Raw genomic sequence first — 18,443 nt, 5'->3', positions numbered from 1 at the left:
GTCTCTTTTTTCATATGCAAGATTTCATAGAGTATTTTGGGAGCAGCGTTGAAGGAGAAAAAGTCTGGTGTAGCTATGGTTAGGGAATGCTTTGTCATGTTTTGAAACATGGCTAGAACTAAAAATGCCAAATAAAGTAAAAGAGATATGGTGCTTTGTCTTTTATGCTATAATTTGGTGTTTTGACATGAATCTCAATTTGGTGTTTTGACATGAATCTCACTTTCTTTGTATGGAACTTTGTGAGTGTAAAAGCATGAAAAGCATTATTGAAGTTTATATTATGTTATTTTGCATGTTTGATCTTGTGTTCATGGTGTCATGGAGCAGAGTTTTTGTAATGTTATGATTGGGTTTATCTTTTTTTTTTGGGAAAAAATGTTGGACTGGGTTTCTTGAGGGATAAATTACTGCAATATGCGGTATATGGGAGTTTATAGGGAGGGGAGTTAAAGGATAGAATATAAGCTTGATACTATATTGAATTTTCTGTTGGTGCAGCATAGATTGAGATTGGGGAAGTACAAGAGAGATTTGCATTCTTTGCAAAAGGAAAGGAAAAACTTGCAGGCTGTGTGGAGCCCTGAAGGCAAATTAATCACCATTCCTGTAAGTTAGTGGAAAAAACTTAGTGAAAAAATTATAATTAGTGTTATATCTTGTTTCTAACTTTTTTGTTTCGGTTTTTTTTATTTACAGGAGTGCTGAAATGGTTACCATATGCTACCTTGAGGGCTCAAGAATGTTTTGATGCATAGAGACACTAATCTATGTTAGAACTTTTATGTTTTGGTTGAACTTTTATGTTTTGGTTGAACTTTTATGTTAGAACTTTTATGTTTTGGTTGAACTAATCAATGTACTCAATAGCTAATGTTATTTTGTTTCAAGACAATTTTAGTTAAAAGGATCTTGTTTGACTTATGTATGTTTTTGCATATTATATACATGTAAACTTGTTTATTAAAATCGTTAATATATTAGTTAATTTAAAAAATAATTTAGTAAATTATGCATGTAATTTGTAATAAAAAAAGTTACAAAATAATTAATTTGCTTTCATAACTAAAGAAAAAAAAATGTTACAAAATCATGTTACATTTTGTAACAAAATTTTTTGATAGGAAAAAATTTGACTGTCACGAAAAATACCTTCAAAATCAAAATTTGTTATCACTTTTGTAACGGTTTTTGGTTTTTTGTATCAGAAAAAATTGTTACAAAATATGGTACTGAATTGTAATAGTTCCATTTTTCGTTACAAAAACTTTTTGTAACGGGACTTACTGCAATGGACCCTTTTTTTGTTACAAAAAATTTTTATTTCAAAATTTTGACGTTTTGTAACAATATTTTTTGTTACAAATACGCCTTTTTCTTGTAGTGTTCACGGATCACTATGAAGCTCAAGGGTAACTTCAGGGACTACTTTGAGGTTTAACTCCTCATTTTTCTCTTTTCTTCTCCGTGCACTTTCTTCCTCCAAGAATAAGGACTCTCTTTTCTCTTCTTCTTCATCTTTGTTATTGTTCACCTTTATCCTCTAGGAACAAGGTCTCTCTCCCTCCTTTCCTCCCTTCTCCTCTCTCTCAGTTGGATACACTATCACAACTGTGGGCCTGAAGAAGGTTGTTCGCAACCACCATCTTGCGAATGTCCTATGTTATCACCGTTGATGCATCTTTTCGTTCTTCTTTCATCTGATTTGTAGATCTGCTTTATTTTTTTGGAAAAGTCTGCGATGCTGACCGCGGGAATTAACATGTGAAGACACTACGTGACGAGCTGTGATTTGGATGCATGCAAGTAACCTTTAACCACAGTGATAGGGTTGATGAAACAACTGTGATGCAGCCAAATGTATCCCCTTTTCTGTTGGGAAAAGATGGTTAATTAAGTGTGATTAGGTGATTAAGTTTAGAATGTTCATGGGCTGAACTTTTGACATGCTGATGAGTCAGGAGTGATATGCCATGCCAAAAAATTTACAAATCTTATAATTATATTACAGTTTTTCATGTGGACCACGAATACACCAGGACTATAAATAATAATCTATTACTAAATATTTTACTAACCTTATAATCATATTATAATTCAGTAGTAAAACCTTAACTTTTCGATTTATTTTAATATGTATTTAACTACTGTTTGAATTAAAATTCCTGTAACGAATACTTTCGAGTTCCATTATATTAACTTTACCTAGCACTTCAATAAATATCTATTATAATATATACTTATTATTTGTTCAAAAAAATAATTCGCTCTAGTCATTATATATTTTTTTAATTAATTACTATTTATTTATTTATTAAGCGAATAATTTATTTGTTTATTTTTGAGTAATAATTTATTATTTTAAAAAATTATTACTCAAATAAATAAAAGAAAGGAAAAATAAATATTTATTACAATAAATTTATTTGAATAATAATTTATTACTTTTGTTGAGTTATGACTAAAATAAATCTATTATAATAAAAAGGTCTTTTTAATTTTTTAATTTATTTGAGTAATAATCTTTCAAGAGCAATAAATTATTACTCAAGTAAATTTAAAATAATTAAAAATTATTTATTTATTTATTTATTTGAGTAATAATTTTTTAAAAATAATAAATTATTACTCAACAATAAATAAATAAATAAATAAATTTATAAATGAATGATAACTAATTCAAAAAAAATAAAGCTCTACATCTAAACAAAATACTTATCCAAATCTGTTTAAGTTGTTATAATAATTTTTCAAATCATGCGCTCTTTCTCTTTCTCCTTCTCCGTTTCTTTCTCCTTCTCCTTCTCCTCCTCCTCCTCGTATTTCTTCTTCTTTTTCCAAATTTGCACACGCAAATTTTTCTTCTTTCCTTCTTCTTCTCCTCTTTTTCCTTCTCCTCCTCCTCCTTCTTCTTCTTTATTGTTATCACCAATAACACTAACATTTTGCAAACGTCTTTATTAGTTCTAATTTTCTCTACTGCCATCATTAAATAATTTTGGTTCATTTCTTAATTTATTTCGGTTTATTTATGGTTAATTGTCGGTTTATTTGTGTGTTAATTTCGGTTCACTTGATGCTGCTAATAAGTATTGACAAAATTTTGTATTCACAAGTGAACCAAAATTAACACACAAATGAACCGAAATTAATTCACAAATAAACCAAAATAAACTAAAAAATAAACTGAAATTATTTAATGATGGCACCAGAAAAAATCAGAACCAATAAAGATGTTAGTAAAATGTTAGTGTTGTTGGTGATGACGATAAGAAAGAGGAGAAGAAGAAGAAAATGAGGAGGAGGAGAAGCAGAAAAAGAATCTACATGCGAGGAAAAAAAAAGAAGCATGGGGGGAGGAGAAGAAGAAAAAATATATATAATGACGCTCTTTCAATGAAAATGATTTTTGTTGGTGTTGGACTTACTTGAATAAATTTGGATTAAAAAAAATACTTAGATGTGTAACAATTCTGATTAAAAAACATATAATGAGCAATGATTGTTGTTTTTTTTTTTTTAAATAACAACTACATCTTACTATAGATATTTATTTTATATTACTTCATGGATGGTAATTAATTCAAACGTGAAACGTTCTATATATAATATATTAAAATTTTTTTGGTAAGATAATTTTTTAATCATACATGGTTCTGTCCTGTCTAACCATGTTTTTGGTATGATATTTTAATTTATAAAAGTTTTTAAAAAAGAAGGCAGATCATATACTCTTGGTCCATTAGTGTGTCAAAAGTTCAGCCCATTAGCATACTAAGCTTCTTAATCACACTTAATTAACCTCCTTCCTCCAACGAAAAATGAGATACATTTGGTTCGATAACAGTTGTTTTCTCAAACCCGTTGCCATAGTTAAAGATTACTTCCATGCGTCCAAATTAAAGTCGGCCACGTAGTGTCAACTTCACATGTTGATTTCCGTAGTCGGCACCACAGACTGACCTTGATTTTTTTTTTTATTCTTTTCTCTTCTAATGTGTAGATTTGTTTCTTTTTTATTCATTTTTTATTTTATTTTTTTCATGTATTATATATATTAGTGAGTAAGTTAATTATAGAAAATAAAATACATCTGACTCTGTAACAGTTGTTTTCTCAAATCCGTTGTCGTAGTTAAAGATTATTTTCATGCATTCAAATCAAAGCCGGTCATGTAGTGTCAACTTTACATGTTGACTTTCGCAGTTAGCACCTTTATTTTTTTGTTCTTTTCTCTTTTAATGTGTAGATTTGTTTCTATTTTATTTATTTTTATTTTATTTTTAATTTTATTTGTTTTATGTATTATATAAGTTAGTAAGTAAGTTAATTATAGTTTGATTAAGTGTGCACAAGGTGTTGTATATATATTGGTTGAGTACACGTTACTGAAGTAAAATACATTCATTTTTGTAACTCATAATTTTATTTTTATATTCATTTTTGCACTTCATAATTTTATTTCTCTTCTCTTTTTCTCTCTCTGCTTTCTTCAAATTTCTTAACACAAACCCTAATAATATATGTATGTGAAATTTTGTTTTGTTGTTTGAATTTGCATTTTATACATTAATTTTGATTATGTAATTTTTTTTCTTTTACTGGAAATAAGAATCATGTTGATGGAAGAAGATAAAGGAATAGATATAAAATTAATGAATTTTTTTTATATAATAAGGGTAAAATAGATTTTTTAAAATAATGTGTGTTCTGTCCATTATAATTGCCAAAATAATTCTTTTTAACTATGTCTTTATGTTTGTTTGGATGCCATTATCTTGATAATTTTTTTTATTTTTTTATTTTTTAGCGTGTTTGACAAATTTCTAATAGTAAAAATAAAAACATTAGAAAAGTAAAAAAATATCTTTTTTAAAAAGTTACAATTTACATTTTTTAAAAGATTTTTTTCTTAAAAAAAGATGGTTTTTATGTAATAAATAAACAAAAAAGTACTTTTATATTGTTATACCCCCAACATAATTGATATATTAAAAGATCTTTTTACATGAATTATCTAAACATAAAATTATTTTTATTTTTTTATAAGATCTTTAAAAAAAAATAACTCAAAAAAAAATATTTTTTTAAAAACTCACCCAAATAAATTCTTTGTATATGTGTGCTTGTCTTAGTATTCATATCTTAGTATTCATATCTTTCTCGATCTTTATAAGACATTAAGACATAGACACTTGAGACATAGACATTAAATATTTGTGTTTATGTATGATGTTTGGATATAATAAACATGACATTAGTGTAGTGTCTAATGTTATGTTTGGTTAATAAAACACAAGAACACTACATAATTAGAATGACTATTTTACCCTCCTAATTTAAATTAAAAATTCAATAATTAAAAAAGAAAAAGCCAGAGAGGCAGAGCCCCAAATTGATTCCAGGGTTTGTCCCTCTAACCTCAAGCCCCCAGAAATCTCCCTCTTGTGCGATCTCCTTCTTCGCGGTGATACTTTCTCCCTCAAACCTCAAGCCCCCAGAAATCTCCCTCTTGTGCGATCTCCTTCTTCGCGGTGCTCCTCCCTCGTGTGCGATCCCCTGGTTCGCGGTCTTCTTCTTCTTCTTCTTCTTCTTCTTCTTCTTCTTCTTCTTCTTCTTCTTCTTCTTCTTCTTCTTCTTCTTCTTAATTGTTGGTCTTAATTGTTGCGAGTGTGTTTGATAGGTTCCGTTTACGAGAGGGAAAGAGGAAGGCAGCTCATTGATGAAAAGCCTGTGTGTTGAATTAGCGTCGAAGAAGAAGCCGTCTCCTCCGCGTTTGGCAGGTATCTACCATACCCATTCATAATATTTACAGCTTATACTATATTTTTAAGAGTTAGGAGTTTGCAATTTAGGGTTTAAGGTTTACCGCATTTTGGGAATACGGTGCTTAAAATATCTAGCTACTGCAATTTTGGGAATACGGTGCTTAAAATAGTAGTAATTGAAAAAATTTACTTATCAAACTTTACAAATTAGTGGATATTTTAGTCGATACTTTTGATACATTTAGAATTTTATGGTGATCAATTGTTGTGATGATAGTTCGTTGGGCTTAACTTGGTAAGTGCTTCATAGGATGGAATATTTCTTCTTCTTGTTCTTCTTTTTCCCTTTTGTTTTCTGCTGCAATGTAATCAATGCAGAAATAACACTTGAACGATAGCATGGACAAGTTATTCATAAATTCGTTTATCTTGGTGAAACAACCACACATTAAAGATAGGGTTTGCTTTGCTTGTTGTGTACTGTGTTCAACCGATTGATGGCTTCAACATCTGTCCACTTGTTTGTGTTGTTTTTCTTGTTTTCATATGGTGAAGAGCAATTAACTACAGTTGTTAGCCTGATTTGCATCAATACTCAGTATTGCTATTCTTAATGCTTTGCAATTACAAATATCCATATTTTAATTTTGATCTAAATATATTTAAGTATTTAGCTTATAATGCTGAGTAGATTGAAGTGTGTAGGTGACATCTTGAAAGATGCATTATATATTGATATTAGGCTTCATGTTGTTGATGCTTTTTGTTATTTAGTATTGTTGGAAATGTTGATGAAATCCATATTTATAATCCATCCATTTACTAGTGAATTCATGCTAATACTTTGAGAATAGAAATTGGTGTTTGAGCTATATGCTTTTTCGTGGTAATGCATTTAGCTTAAGCTGTCTCTTATTTCAAAGTTTGAATGTGTTTATTGAATTTCTTTTTGCAGGAAATGTTTGTGCTTGCTATCAAAGGATCAGGCAGTTATGATTAGCAGCAGAAATGGTTGGCTTTGGCTTATAAGATGCAAATAATTGATTGCTATGCAGAAATAGAACTTGGTCATGGATCAAATGTTGAACGGCTTGAGACAACTGCAACTTTGGAACAAAAATTACTTTTGAAAGTTGTAATTTTTTTCAATTATGTGGCACTGTATTTGTACAGTGAACACCTGAGAAACAATAGCATAAGAGTTTCATTGGTATAGTTTTAGGATTCAAGACAATTGTATGATTGAAAATTATATGAATTGAAAATTTAATGAAAAGTGGTTTCTTTGAAATTTAATTTGGCCTGTTGTTTGCTTTCAGCAATGAGTATTTGAAGTATATTTTGTTTGCATTGCACTAATATGTAACAGGAGAATGTGAAACTCAAGCTGTAAACATCGTGTATGAAATCACAACAGGAAGTGCAGTATTTTACTGTACCTAAAAATTGAATCAAAGCTACACAATTATAATTCAACTGTACCTAAGTGCAGAAAATTAACAAACAGAATGCAGAAATTAATTACAAATATGCAGAAATTAACTTTGCATAATATAATTAATAAACACCTGAGGCATAACTTAGGTGCATAAACCAAAATATCAACACATATTGTTGCAGATTACAAATAAAAGTCAGTTCATGCATAAATTAGGTGCATATATAGCTATTGCACTTTAATAATACAACAATTACCTAAGCCCTGTTCAATTATAGCAAAGTACCCACAGTATTTAGCAATAGACCTTAATAAGATAACAACTAATTAAATCAACAACACTAATAATAGCTAAAAGTTTTCCATTATATCTCGTACGAATGCTGCCTTTTCCTCGTCCAAACTCCAAAAGGTTGCCTTCAATTCCGGATTCTGCACAAATTTTTTTGCAACTTGCACAATCTCCATTGTGTCAAAGCCAATACTCTTTAAAGTTCTGCCCAGATTCACTTGGTCATTTACCCCACTCATTGCATTTGCTAGTACTTGCACATGCTTTCCTTGATCTTCTACTGCGGACTTAAAAGTTTCAGCCAAGTTTGATAGGATTGCAGCATCGTTGGTTTTCTTAGTTGCAGATTGACGTCCTTGATTTCTCTCGCTTGATGAAGCAAAAGAAGTCGAGAAGGTGTTGGGTAATTCACTCCCAGCAGCACCTAAATCCTCCATGTCAATATCCTCGTTGCCTAATCCTAAACCACCAGCTGTGGCCGCAGCAAATGTAGATCCCGAAGTAACATCTTCTTCAGCATCTTTGCCACTGCATGCTTCAACACCGGTAGCTCTATCCTTACCAAAAATATTGCCAAGACGTTCAAACAAGGGAAACGGCTTGCCGGGAGTGTAGAGTGTGACGTTGCGACCCTATACCATAAACCAAAGTCGACATTAATAAACATATCAAAAATGAAATTCAGATTTGTAAACTTAAAAATCTTGCAAGAGGAGTGATTAAAAATGAAAAACATACCTTTCCCCAAGCTTCCAATACTTGCTTGTTATCGACTTCAACACACATTTTTTCCAAATTCCATCCAAAGCCGCTACAACCCAACATCTCAGCCACATACATATATTTTTCTTTTAGTCGCTTGTATTTATTTCTGATGTGCTTCACAGTGAGGCCACATCCAGGAAACTTCTCATTCATCTTATCTGCTAGCTTTTGAAATGCCCCGGGTTTAAATTGACCGACATCCGCCCTCTTGCCTTCAACAATCAATTCCTCCATGAAGACCACAAATTGTTCAGTTTCCTGTTCAGTCCACTGACGTGGTATGGAAGCCATTGATGCTGGATAATGTAGTTGCACAGTAAAGGAAAAAGAGCACCAGACCAACGGAATTACTATTTACATTATAAATCAGTTACAGCAGAATCTTTATCAGCATTACAACAGACTTATAATAACAGCAACTACACAATAAATATCAAGTTACTAGCAGAATTTTAGCAAATCAATACTGGCTAGCAGATTTGTAACAGAGTAACACTACAATAAATTAACAATTGCAACAGAATTTAAATAATCACTAGTAGAAAATCAACATAATTCAACAATTTCAACCAAATTAGAACACAACGAATTAAACCTAGTATGCAAATACATTATGCCTTAAAAAAACTCAAATAATTTCAAGAGAAACAATTTATAGTACACGACAATTGCAGATATGATAAAACTAGGAAAATTTTGAAACTCTACGCTCCATGTTCTCCTCTCCATATTTCCCACATCTCAGTTACTAAGTCCTCACGCCATTGAGTCCACTCATGACTACTTTCCACAGCATCAATCACGTCGGCTTCATCAACAACAGTGTCATCTCCAACGGGTATATGCTCCGGTAAAAGAGTTGCATCTTCTTCGGGATCAACATCCATGTTCATACGAATAAAATTTTGTAACAAACAACACGCAATAATAATGTGGCTTTGGATTCTAATTGGATAGAATGAGGGACTTCGTAGAATTGCCCATCTCTTCTTAAGCAGCCTAAAGCACCGCTCAATCACATTTCTAGCTGATGAATGCTTCTTATTAAATAACTCTAGACGATTTTGTGGTGCACGGTGACCTTGAGCCCACTCATTGACATGATACCGGACATTTTTATAAGGAGATAAAAATCCTCTACCATTGGTATAGCCAGCGTCCACTAAATAATAAGACCCTAAAATAGAAGGATGAAAAAATTATAAGGGGTATATCGTAATTCTTTAATAGATAGCTAATGCACTTATGAAGAGATTAATTTAAACATACCAACAGGTATTTTCAAGCCATTACGTCGAGTAATGGCATCTCTAAGTACCCTTGAATCAGATGGTGATCCTTCCCAACTGCTAAGGACATAGACGAAATTCATGTTCCGATTGCAAACTCCTAAGACATTGGTGGATATTCTAGATTTCCTTGTCCGATACCTAGATTTATCACTCTTGGGACTGTGACATCTATGTAAGTGCCATCTAATGCTCCTAGACAATCCTATCAAATGGACAAAACAAAATAGTTATTACATACAAATAAAGTTGACCAATACAAATTTAAAGTTTATGCAACACCTTACCTTAAACCATTTCCATCTGGGATCTATAGAATCTTCTGGTACAGGGTCTGCCTTTGCAAATAACACACTTTGGACACGCAAAACTGAACCTAACACCTTATGAAAATACCTACTAACAGTTTCACCAGACCTATAAAACCTAACTTGTACACTGCGATTTTTCTTATGATGAGCTAATATAATCAAGAAAGTTGCTACTTGCTCCCCTATGCCAACATGACCATCATCATCTAACCCACTTTGAACTTGTAGCAATTCACACAAATTAGCAAATGCATTCAAACTCATTCTTAACTCTCATATGCAATTTCTATCTCCACCCACCCCAATGATGTTATCTAATGCATCTCGCCTTAATGGTAATGTGTTCACTCTTCGCCCAACTGAAGAATGACCCCTCCTTCTATTCCTAATATACATATATAAAGTAACTAAAAAAAACAACATCATCGTGTCAGATTGCGTTCTCATGATCCAGTAATATCCAACACATAGCTTAATTTATTCAGAACGATCCATCATCACTTCCTAAGAAACAATAAAAAATAAATGCATAAAAATAAAATAAATTCTAAAACCCAGTTTGACAACACTCAAGAGTAAACTTTTCTTTATCGTTTTAACTAAACTACAAGTAGAGAAAACACCCATTACATAATCACATACTCATTAGCAAGCTAACAGTTTTTAGTACATAAATGGAGAACTCTTAATTTATTACAGTTGCTAATTTTTTCTGCACTATAAATCGGAAATAAAATTCAAGGTAAAAATATACTAATAAATATCAAAACTAAGCAATCAACCAGCTGGCTCAGATTCCATGAACAAAATAACAAATAAATTATTGGGATCTAATTAAATATAAGTCATCAATTGGAGATACACAATGCTCCGTTATGATAACAAGTTTACAATTGGGACTAAGTACAAGAAGCTCTCACATGGACTCAAATTCATAATTTTGAAACATCAAACTGATTCAAATTGAACCATAATATTATGACATAATACTCCAACCGAACCCCATTAAAAATACATATCCAAAACAGAAGATTACCCAACACGTAAGTGTTCAAAAAAAAAATGGATATCCAATACAGCAACATACAAATACAATATACAAACAAACAAAAAGATTACGATTATTTCAAACCTTGAGCTGAGCTTTCTAGCACAGATGAAGGAGAAAGATTGTGATAGAACAATAAAAAGCTTCAGCACATCGAACAACACACACAAGTGAAGAAGATTTACAAAACTGCAAAAGGGAGAAAACAGAGGAGAAGAGATTAGAACTAGTTAGGGTTTGTGAAAAGGAGAAGGAGATTTTCATAGAATAACAACAAGTTTCACAAAATCAACCAACGCATATATACAATGGAGAATCCACGAAGCTTCAGAAAATAAATGACAAGGGCTCAGAACTTATTAGGGTTTGTAAATAGAGAAGGAGATATTTAGAATTTTAAAAAAATTGATGAGGATAAAATGGTCCAAAAATAAAATTTCAGATCTGTGTCCAAGGCTTTTGTTCCGTGTCTCACCATTTTATTGAGACACCAAAAACATGTATACTGTGTATGCTTATGGGTATGCGTGTATCTCCAATTTTTGTGTCTCACTAACCAAATACCAGACACGTTCTACCGTGTCTATGTCTTGCCCAAACAGACACACTAACCAAACGCAGTTCTAGGTCACTCTACCACTGTCATGTCACTGATTCCTCACCTCTCCATTGCACACTTTGCATCACTTACTACACTTTAATATTAACAATAACCACACTTCTTCAGTCCACTACAACTCCTCAGTGCCACCACTACGCTGCCGCACCACTTTCGGCGACTCTTTGAATCTCTCTTTCACTTTCTCTTATTTTAATTTTCTCTTCAATTTGATTTCTCTTTTTTTATTGTTTTAAGTGGATTAGAGTTAGATGCGTGTATAGAAATGTATACAAGTAAAGAATTAGACATAGGCGTGCATATGCACACACAGAGAATACTTACACTTTGTTTGGTTTAGAAGAATTTGAAAGGAAAGAAAATGAAGGAGAAGAAAATGGATGGAAAAATTAGTTTTCCATTATTTGGATGAAGAAAGAAAATGAATGGAAAATGTAAAAGTACATGTAGGGTCCATATTAAATTTTTCTCTTCAAGATTGAGAAGAAAACTTAGATTGGAGTGAAAAAATGGGTAAAATTACAAATTTGTCATTATAAGTTTATAACATTGGTATATTATAATTTATAAAGGGTATTAATATAATTTCATTTAGGTATGATTTTCTCTTTTTTTATTTTTCCTTTCATCCAAATAAAAGAAAATTTTCTTTCTATTTTTTTTCCTTCTATTTTCTCTTCATCCAAATAACACAAAAAAATTTAACTTTTTCTTCTATTTTCTTTCAATTCATTTTCTTTCTATCTATTTTCCATTTTGCATCCAAACAAAGTGTTAGAGATCTCAAACTAGTATAAAAATCAATAAAATCTGACTCTCTAGAATCATCTTCTATCGAAAACACACATAAAAAGAAGGAAAAAAAAATGGTTAAGTCCAACTCTCCTTCATCTTGATCAATTTGCCTATCAATGGGACACAATAAGTCCGTATCCTATCCTCTATCTGTCCGCTGTTATTAACGCTGCAACATTTTCACTCAATTTACCAACATCCTAAAATCATAACTTCTTTTACAAAGTTTGTTTAACCTCAATTCTTGGAAAGCATAAAACTAAACTCTTCAAGTTTTCTAGCACCACAAATTCCATCTCAAACCAAACTTTTAAAAGTAAATTATGACCCACCAAAATCTATAAAAATTCTACCGTACATACACTCTACTTCTCCATTCTTCTCTTAACCTATTTCAATCCATATTTCTACCTATTTAATTCCAACATTCTTTACTCAATTTATTTTTAAATTTCAAATCCTCTAATCCTTTCCACTTCCATACACCCTTTTTACTTTCACATTTTAAAAATTAAAATTTACACTTTTTGGACTTCATTAGTTCATTCTATGCCAAAATAAATGAATAACAAGTTTTGTATATTAAAAAAAAAAAAACAAAAATAACAACGAACTTCACGTTTCGTAAAACAAAAACTTGTATTTTATTAAGCCCATGAGTCCATGACTTCACTTCAACACTTGTCTCTCTCACCCTTCACATTTTCTCCCTAATCTCTTTACTCCATCTTCCATTTCATTCTCATTCTCATTTTTCTTAGTTTGTATTCTCCTCCTCCTTCGTGTGTGTGTGTTTCATTCTTAGAGCTGTCTCTGCTTAAAGTATAATAAATTGATAATAATAATTGTTAGGTTGAATTATTGAACCTTAGAATTACATGGTATAAACCATGATTTTGAAGTCACCAAAAAAAAAACCATGATTTTGAAAATCGCATCGAACCTATCGCTCGGATTGGTATGATTTTGAACAAAGTTTTTCTATGATTTGGCTCGACTTAAAAAACCGATAAATATAAAACCGTTTCGAAACTGTTGAACGGGATGAAAATCGATCGGTCCAACTGAAATGGGACCCGCCCGGTTTTCACTCAGCTGCCTCAAACAGTGTCGTTTTGGGGTTAAAAAAAAAAAAAAACAGGAATTGAAGCCTTACACTCGCAGAGTGACACGAGCCATCATCCCTTCATTTTTCTGAAGGACATTGCTCTTCCCTGTTCCCTCTCTGAGAAAGAAAAGAGGAGACAAACCCTAGCATTCACCACCGCTGCTGCTCTTCTCACCGCCGTCGTCCCACCATCGTTTAGTCGTCCTCCACCGTCCCCTCTGCTGTATTCTCCAACGCCTCTGCTCATTCGCCAACTTCTTCGTGTCGCATCGCCAGCTCCAGTTCGGAAGTTCGTCGCCCATCGTCCGTGGTTGTCCGTCGTACGTCGCTGCCGGCGTTCTTGCTCCCTCTCCCTCATACTCTGCTCACTTCGCAGACCGAAGGTAATCTATGTTTTCTTGATTTTATTTTTGTTTTTTATTTCTTTCTTATCCCTGTTTTCTCTGTCTTCTTGCTTAGTTTATTGAGATTCATACTCTGCTCACTGCTCATTCGGTAATGGCTATTTTCTTTCTTATTTTTTTTAATTGTTCAGATTCAGAGAGGTTCCTCTTCTTTGCTTGCTTGGATCAGTATGGTTTAGGATATTCATTTTCCTGAATGATTTGAAGCAGAATTTAAGTGGACCAATTTAATCTTGCTTGTTTTTTGAGATAATTTAATCTCCTTTGTTAACCTAATTTAATTTTGCTCGCAGTAAACCCCAATTATTCAAGCAGCTTTTTTGTATGAGTGCTAAAATTATGATAGAAATAGCTGTCAACAGCTTTCTTTTTTATTCTTGCATTGTTTGGGCAGTATATTTGTTTGCAGTTTCCTTTTGCATCTTATTGAATGCATTGCTTACTGAATCTAATCAGAAGCTATGATGATGAATTTTGTAGCATTGGTAGGATACACGGTAGGATACTTTTAAAGATTTTGATTAATAGAAGTAGAGTTCTCTTCCAATTATAGCTTGCAAATTCTTACTAGGTTTTGTCCAGGGCCTTCAATTCAATTTAGTTTAGAGTTATTTGTTACAAAAGAAGTCACATTTGAAATTCTTTTTTCTTTACTTTTCTTTTTCTTTACTTATCTTGTTTCAATGTATGCTAACAGCTCATGAATTAGTCTCATAAGTTGGAAACTCTGATTTCTGTACAATCAGTTCCTACATGCTTTTAACTACAATATATAATTGGGATTCATTTCTACAAGTTTCTTGATATAAGTTTTCTTTAGCCTCTGTGCTAACTAGAAGAATGTAGTTCCATCATAGCGTATGGTCTTTAATGTTTGCTACTTTCTTGTATCTAGCTTTATTGTTGAGAGAATTTAATATGTTGCAGATTTACTAAGATCATATGACTTTAGTTGATGTAATGTTTTAAATTTGGATGATATTTTAAAGTTTATATTAGATTATAATTATATTTTAGTGTGTTTATTTATATTTTATTTATTATTTTATTATAAAATGGTTATTCTGGTTGAACTATGGTTGAACCAGTAAATTAGTGAACCAGTAACTAAAGCGGTTCGATGACCGGTCCGTTTTTCAGAATTTTGGTGTAAACATTTGAGATTTATGATAATTCTTCCTTTTCCTTTTTCTTGCATGAATCGAAGATATAGTTGAGGCATTAGTCACACCAATTAAATAGTTGATTTCATTATGGGTTCCATTGTTTTTCTCCTTTCAGCTTTGACATTTTTTTTGGTTCCCTTCATTGTTTCACTTGCTTTGGTTACTATAGCACGGTAGATGTGAATAGTAAACTCGAGAGTTAACTCTCTAGAGTCTTGGTTGGCAACCATGCACTACTAGTTTGGCTTATTCCTTTTTCTTTTCCTTTTCTTTCTTCTTCTCTAGTTTGCTGAAAGTAACGAGTTTACATTTCATGTTTTCTCAGTTACACAGTTTAGAAATTAAATTATGTTTAGTAGTTAACAATGTCTTGGTTGCTGAATGAACTTGCAGTAGGAGAACAGTGGACATTATACAACCATGTTGGTCCATCATATATTAGAGGGTTCCTGTTACTATCATTGTGACCCTTGAGTAGGTCAATTTATCGAAGGTTTTGTGAATTTGTATTCTCTGGAAGGCTAGTGCTATTTGATTTCACAATTATGGAAGCAACAAAGGCTCTTTCACACTCCAAAGCCATCTCTTTTGGTTTTTCGATCGTGAGCAACAGCTTCTTTCTGAGACCTTTCAACAAGCATTTTCATGCTGATATACTTAATAATGACTATCGATTTCACTGCAGACCTATACACATTGGTTCCCAATTGAATTGCTCCTACGGAAAGCAATTCTCCTTTCTGAAACCAACAAGAAAAAGGGCTGATCTACTGCCAACTCCTACATGCTCAGTTGCCGGTAACTCCAGCAGCAAACCTCATAATCCAATCGAAATGTACTTGAGAGGTTTCTCGGCCGAATCAGTAAAAGCGGCTCTTTTGCAGTTGACTCCCATTGATATTGTGAAGTGGTCTGGGATATTATCCATCATAGCTGCGGCCACAAAATGGACTGTGAACACACTCTTCAGTCCTTTCTTCTGGATGTATTTTAGTTGGTCATGGTTGTTTTGGCCGTGGTTTGTAGCTATATTGATTGCATTTTATGGGTTACACTGCTTTAGGAAACATTTACATGGCGAGGCAAACATGTTCGAGCAATTGGCAATTGTTACATCAGCTTTTACATGGCTCACTCTGGTTCCGCCAGGTTTTTTCAATGGCTACCTTGAAGGCTGGCCTTTTGTTTTCTTTTTTGTGTATCATTATTTCTTTTTCTTCAATGTTAGTGTTCGAAAGAGGTTGTATGGAGACTATTTTACCCGGCCCCATGACCCTAAATGGGATGTCAACTTGCCGATGACGTCGCGCCTTGTGTTTAGTGCAGGAGTCATGGTTGCCCATTGGCTTGCAGCATTTGAAGGGCCAGAGCTTCACCGGATACCAGGTGGGTGGAACAATCTTGGAATTTGGGCTTTAATTCTCACAACTCTACTAATGCAGTACAATGCAACATTATATCTTGCTAAGTATTCAGAAAATGTGGTTGTGCCAACTGCTGTTGTTCAATTTGGACCGTATCGCTGGGTTCGTCATCCAATATACTCATCAACTATGCTTCTATTTGTAACAAACTTCCTTGCGCTTCGTGCACCCTTGAGTTTGCTGTTTGTTGTAGCAGTTTGTTTGTTGTATTATAGGCAGAAGGCAAAACTGGAGGAGGCTTTAATGGTTGAGACTTTTGGTGAGAGTTATACACAGTATGCTAGCAAAGTTAAGTACAAGTTGATTCCTTTTATCTATTAGTTGGTCTCTGAAATATATTTGTTAGAACTTTGAAATTTGATTGGAATGTCAGGCTTAGGCAAAAGAGTGGCTCTAGAAATCTGGAAAATTTTATGATTTAGTTTACGTTTTGATGCTCAAGTTCATTCCATTGTTGTTTTGATGGCATAGACAATTTACTTTCTAATATTCAAAAATGCAAACAAAATCTTTTTCCATTAGGTGCAAGTGGGCTACATGAATTAAACAACATTGTTATGTGCTTTTGTAATTCATTTCCTAAGCATGCAAACATTGTTTAATTCTTTAAGGGATCTTGACCTGTGTGCCCTGCATGTGTGTAAAGTATACCTTGTTATGAATAACAAATGGCAAATTCTAGTATCCCTATCTTTATGATGTGACTATTTAATTGACCAGTCAATAGCAAGGTGACAATTGGTGAAGGCCATTAAATACTTGTCAGTTTTGCTGTGTTCAAATCAACGTGTTAATAAAGGTAATTATTGCAAGTGGTGAGTAAACTTAATTAAATTAGGCAATATTGTAACTTAACATATTTGAGATTTATGTTTAATTAAAATTCAATTATTTTATTGGCCCAAAAAGTAGAGAACCACCATTGTGCAGTGGGACACTAGGGTAAGAGGCCTGATCGTGATGGGTGTAAAGGATTTTTTGCGGCAGCATAAGTGTTTTGGGATTATCTTGGTTCTGGAATTAACTAGATATTTGTTCTCTCTAAATTGAACTTTTGGTATGTGTTTTTAAATAGTTATTTTTAGCCAAGACAACAAATCAGCAATGGATTTTGATCAATGCGGCGGCTGTGTCATGACTGGCCTGCAGAAATGTGTGTTTTGGATAATTTCGGCTACGAAACCATTTCCGATGGAGTTGAGTGGTTGGAAAGATACAACACTAGGTGGAGTTAAGTTGTGATATTATAGCTTCTGGATAGTCATCATATTATGGTGGTTTTGTGGTTTTTGTTTTTACAAATTGTTTCTCTCCCATTTAAGTTATGATTATATTTATAGCTTCAGGATAGTCATCATATTCACTAATATCCCGCCATGATAGAACGCATCTTGTAAAAATGATTTTTTTTTTTTTGGCATATTTTAATGAATTTCAAATTAGATTTCACGACTAGAGAAGAAACAACACTAGGTTGACTTGGGGATCTTGAGTGTGAAGCTGGAACATCTTTTTAACCCTTAAACATTTTTTAATTTTCAATTCAAACACGCAATTTTTTCTTACTCTCTTCAAAACTCAAGAATAACTGTACACAAAAAAAAAAAAAAAAAAAACTCAAGATTAACTCTTTCCTTCATCCGGTATTTATTTCAAAAATATTATTTGTATATAAAAAAATCAGTCATTATGTATTTATTGTATAAATATATATTATGTTTAACTTATTTTTAATGTGTATTTATATTTTTAATTAAATTATATAAATTAAAATATTTAATTAGGTAACCGAAATAAAAATTATAACTATATATATATATATATATATATATATATATATATAATCAAATGCACACAAAAATGAAATTGAAAAGAATAAATTTTATATTTTTAATTTGAGATGTATAACCTAAAATTACTTGCACTAAAAAAGTTAATTGTCTAATAACAAAAACTAACCGTATTATTATATTATTACAGGTAAAGGGCAATACGTAAAAGTAAAATTGGACACCA

General features: G+C 32.2%; 2 protein-coding genes, 1 long non-coding RNA gene and 1 pseudogene across 3 annotated transcripts; 2 read left to right on the top strand and 2 right to left on the bottom strand.

Annotated features, from left to right (window-relative positions):
* Nucleotides 1-5,431: 5,431 nt before the first annotated feature.
* Nucleotides 5,432-6,853, top strand: LOC110271977 (uncharacterized). Its single transcript, XR_015883439.1, has 3 exons — nucleotides 5,432-5,562; nucleotides 5,684-5,783; nucleotides 6,724-6,853. It is a non-coding gene; the product is annotated as an uncharacterized LOC110271977 (long non-coding RNA).
* A 704-nt stretch (nucleotides 6,854-7,557) lies between these two features.
* On the bottom strand, nucleotides 7,558-8,338 carry LOC148563780 (uncharacterized). The gene is made up of 2 exons (XM_088486943.1): nucleotides 8,237-8,338; nucleotides 7,558-8,130 (listed from the first exon to the last, which is right to left on the bottom strand). The coding sequence occupies exons 1-2, from the start codon at nucleotides 8,336-8,338 to the stop codon at nucleotides 7,558-7,560; spliced, it is 675 nt and encodes a 224-aa protein (XP_088343069.1).
* Nucleotides 8,339-8,967: 629 nt separating this feature from the next.
* Nucleotides 8,968-10,259, bottom strand: LOC107640452 (uncharacterized; annotated as a pseudogene).
* A 3,201-nt stretch (nucleotides 10,260-13,460) lies between these two features.
* On the top strand, nucleotides 13,461-16,945 carry LOC107643437 (uncharacterized). The gene is made up of 2 exons (XM_021123504.2): nucleotides 13,461-13,816; nucleotides 15,397-16,945. The coding sequence occupies exon 2, from the start codon at nucleotides 15,549-15,551 to the stop codon at nucleotides 16,746-16,748; it is 1,200 nt and encodes a 399-aa protein (XP_020979163.1). The 5' UTR covers nucleotides 13,461-13,816; nucleotides 15,397-15,548; the 3' UTR covers nucleotides 16,749-16,945.
* Nucleotides 16,946-18,443: the final 1,498 nt, after the last annotated feature.

The sequence above is a fragment of the Arachis ipaensis genome, chromosome B5 (genome assembly GCF_059453495.1).
Source record: "Arachis ipaensis isolate K30076 ecotype BB chromosome B5, ASM5945349v1, whole genome shotgun sequence".
Taxonomy (NCBI): Eukaryota; Viridiplantae; Streptophyta; class Magnoliopsida; order Fabales; family Fabaceae; genus Arachis; species Arachis ipaensis.
This window is presented reverse-complemented; position numbering and strand designations above follow the sequence as displayed.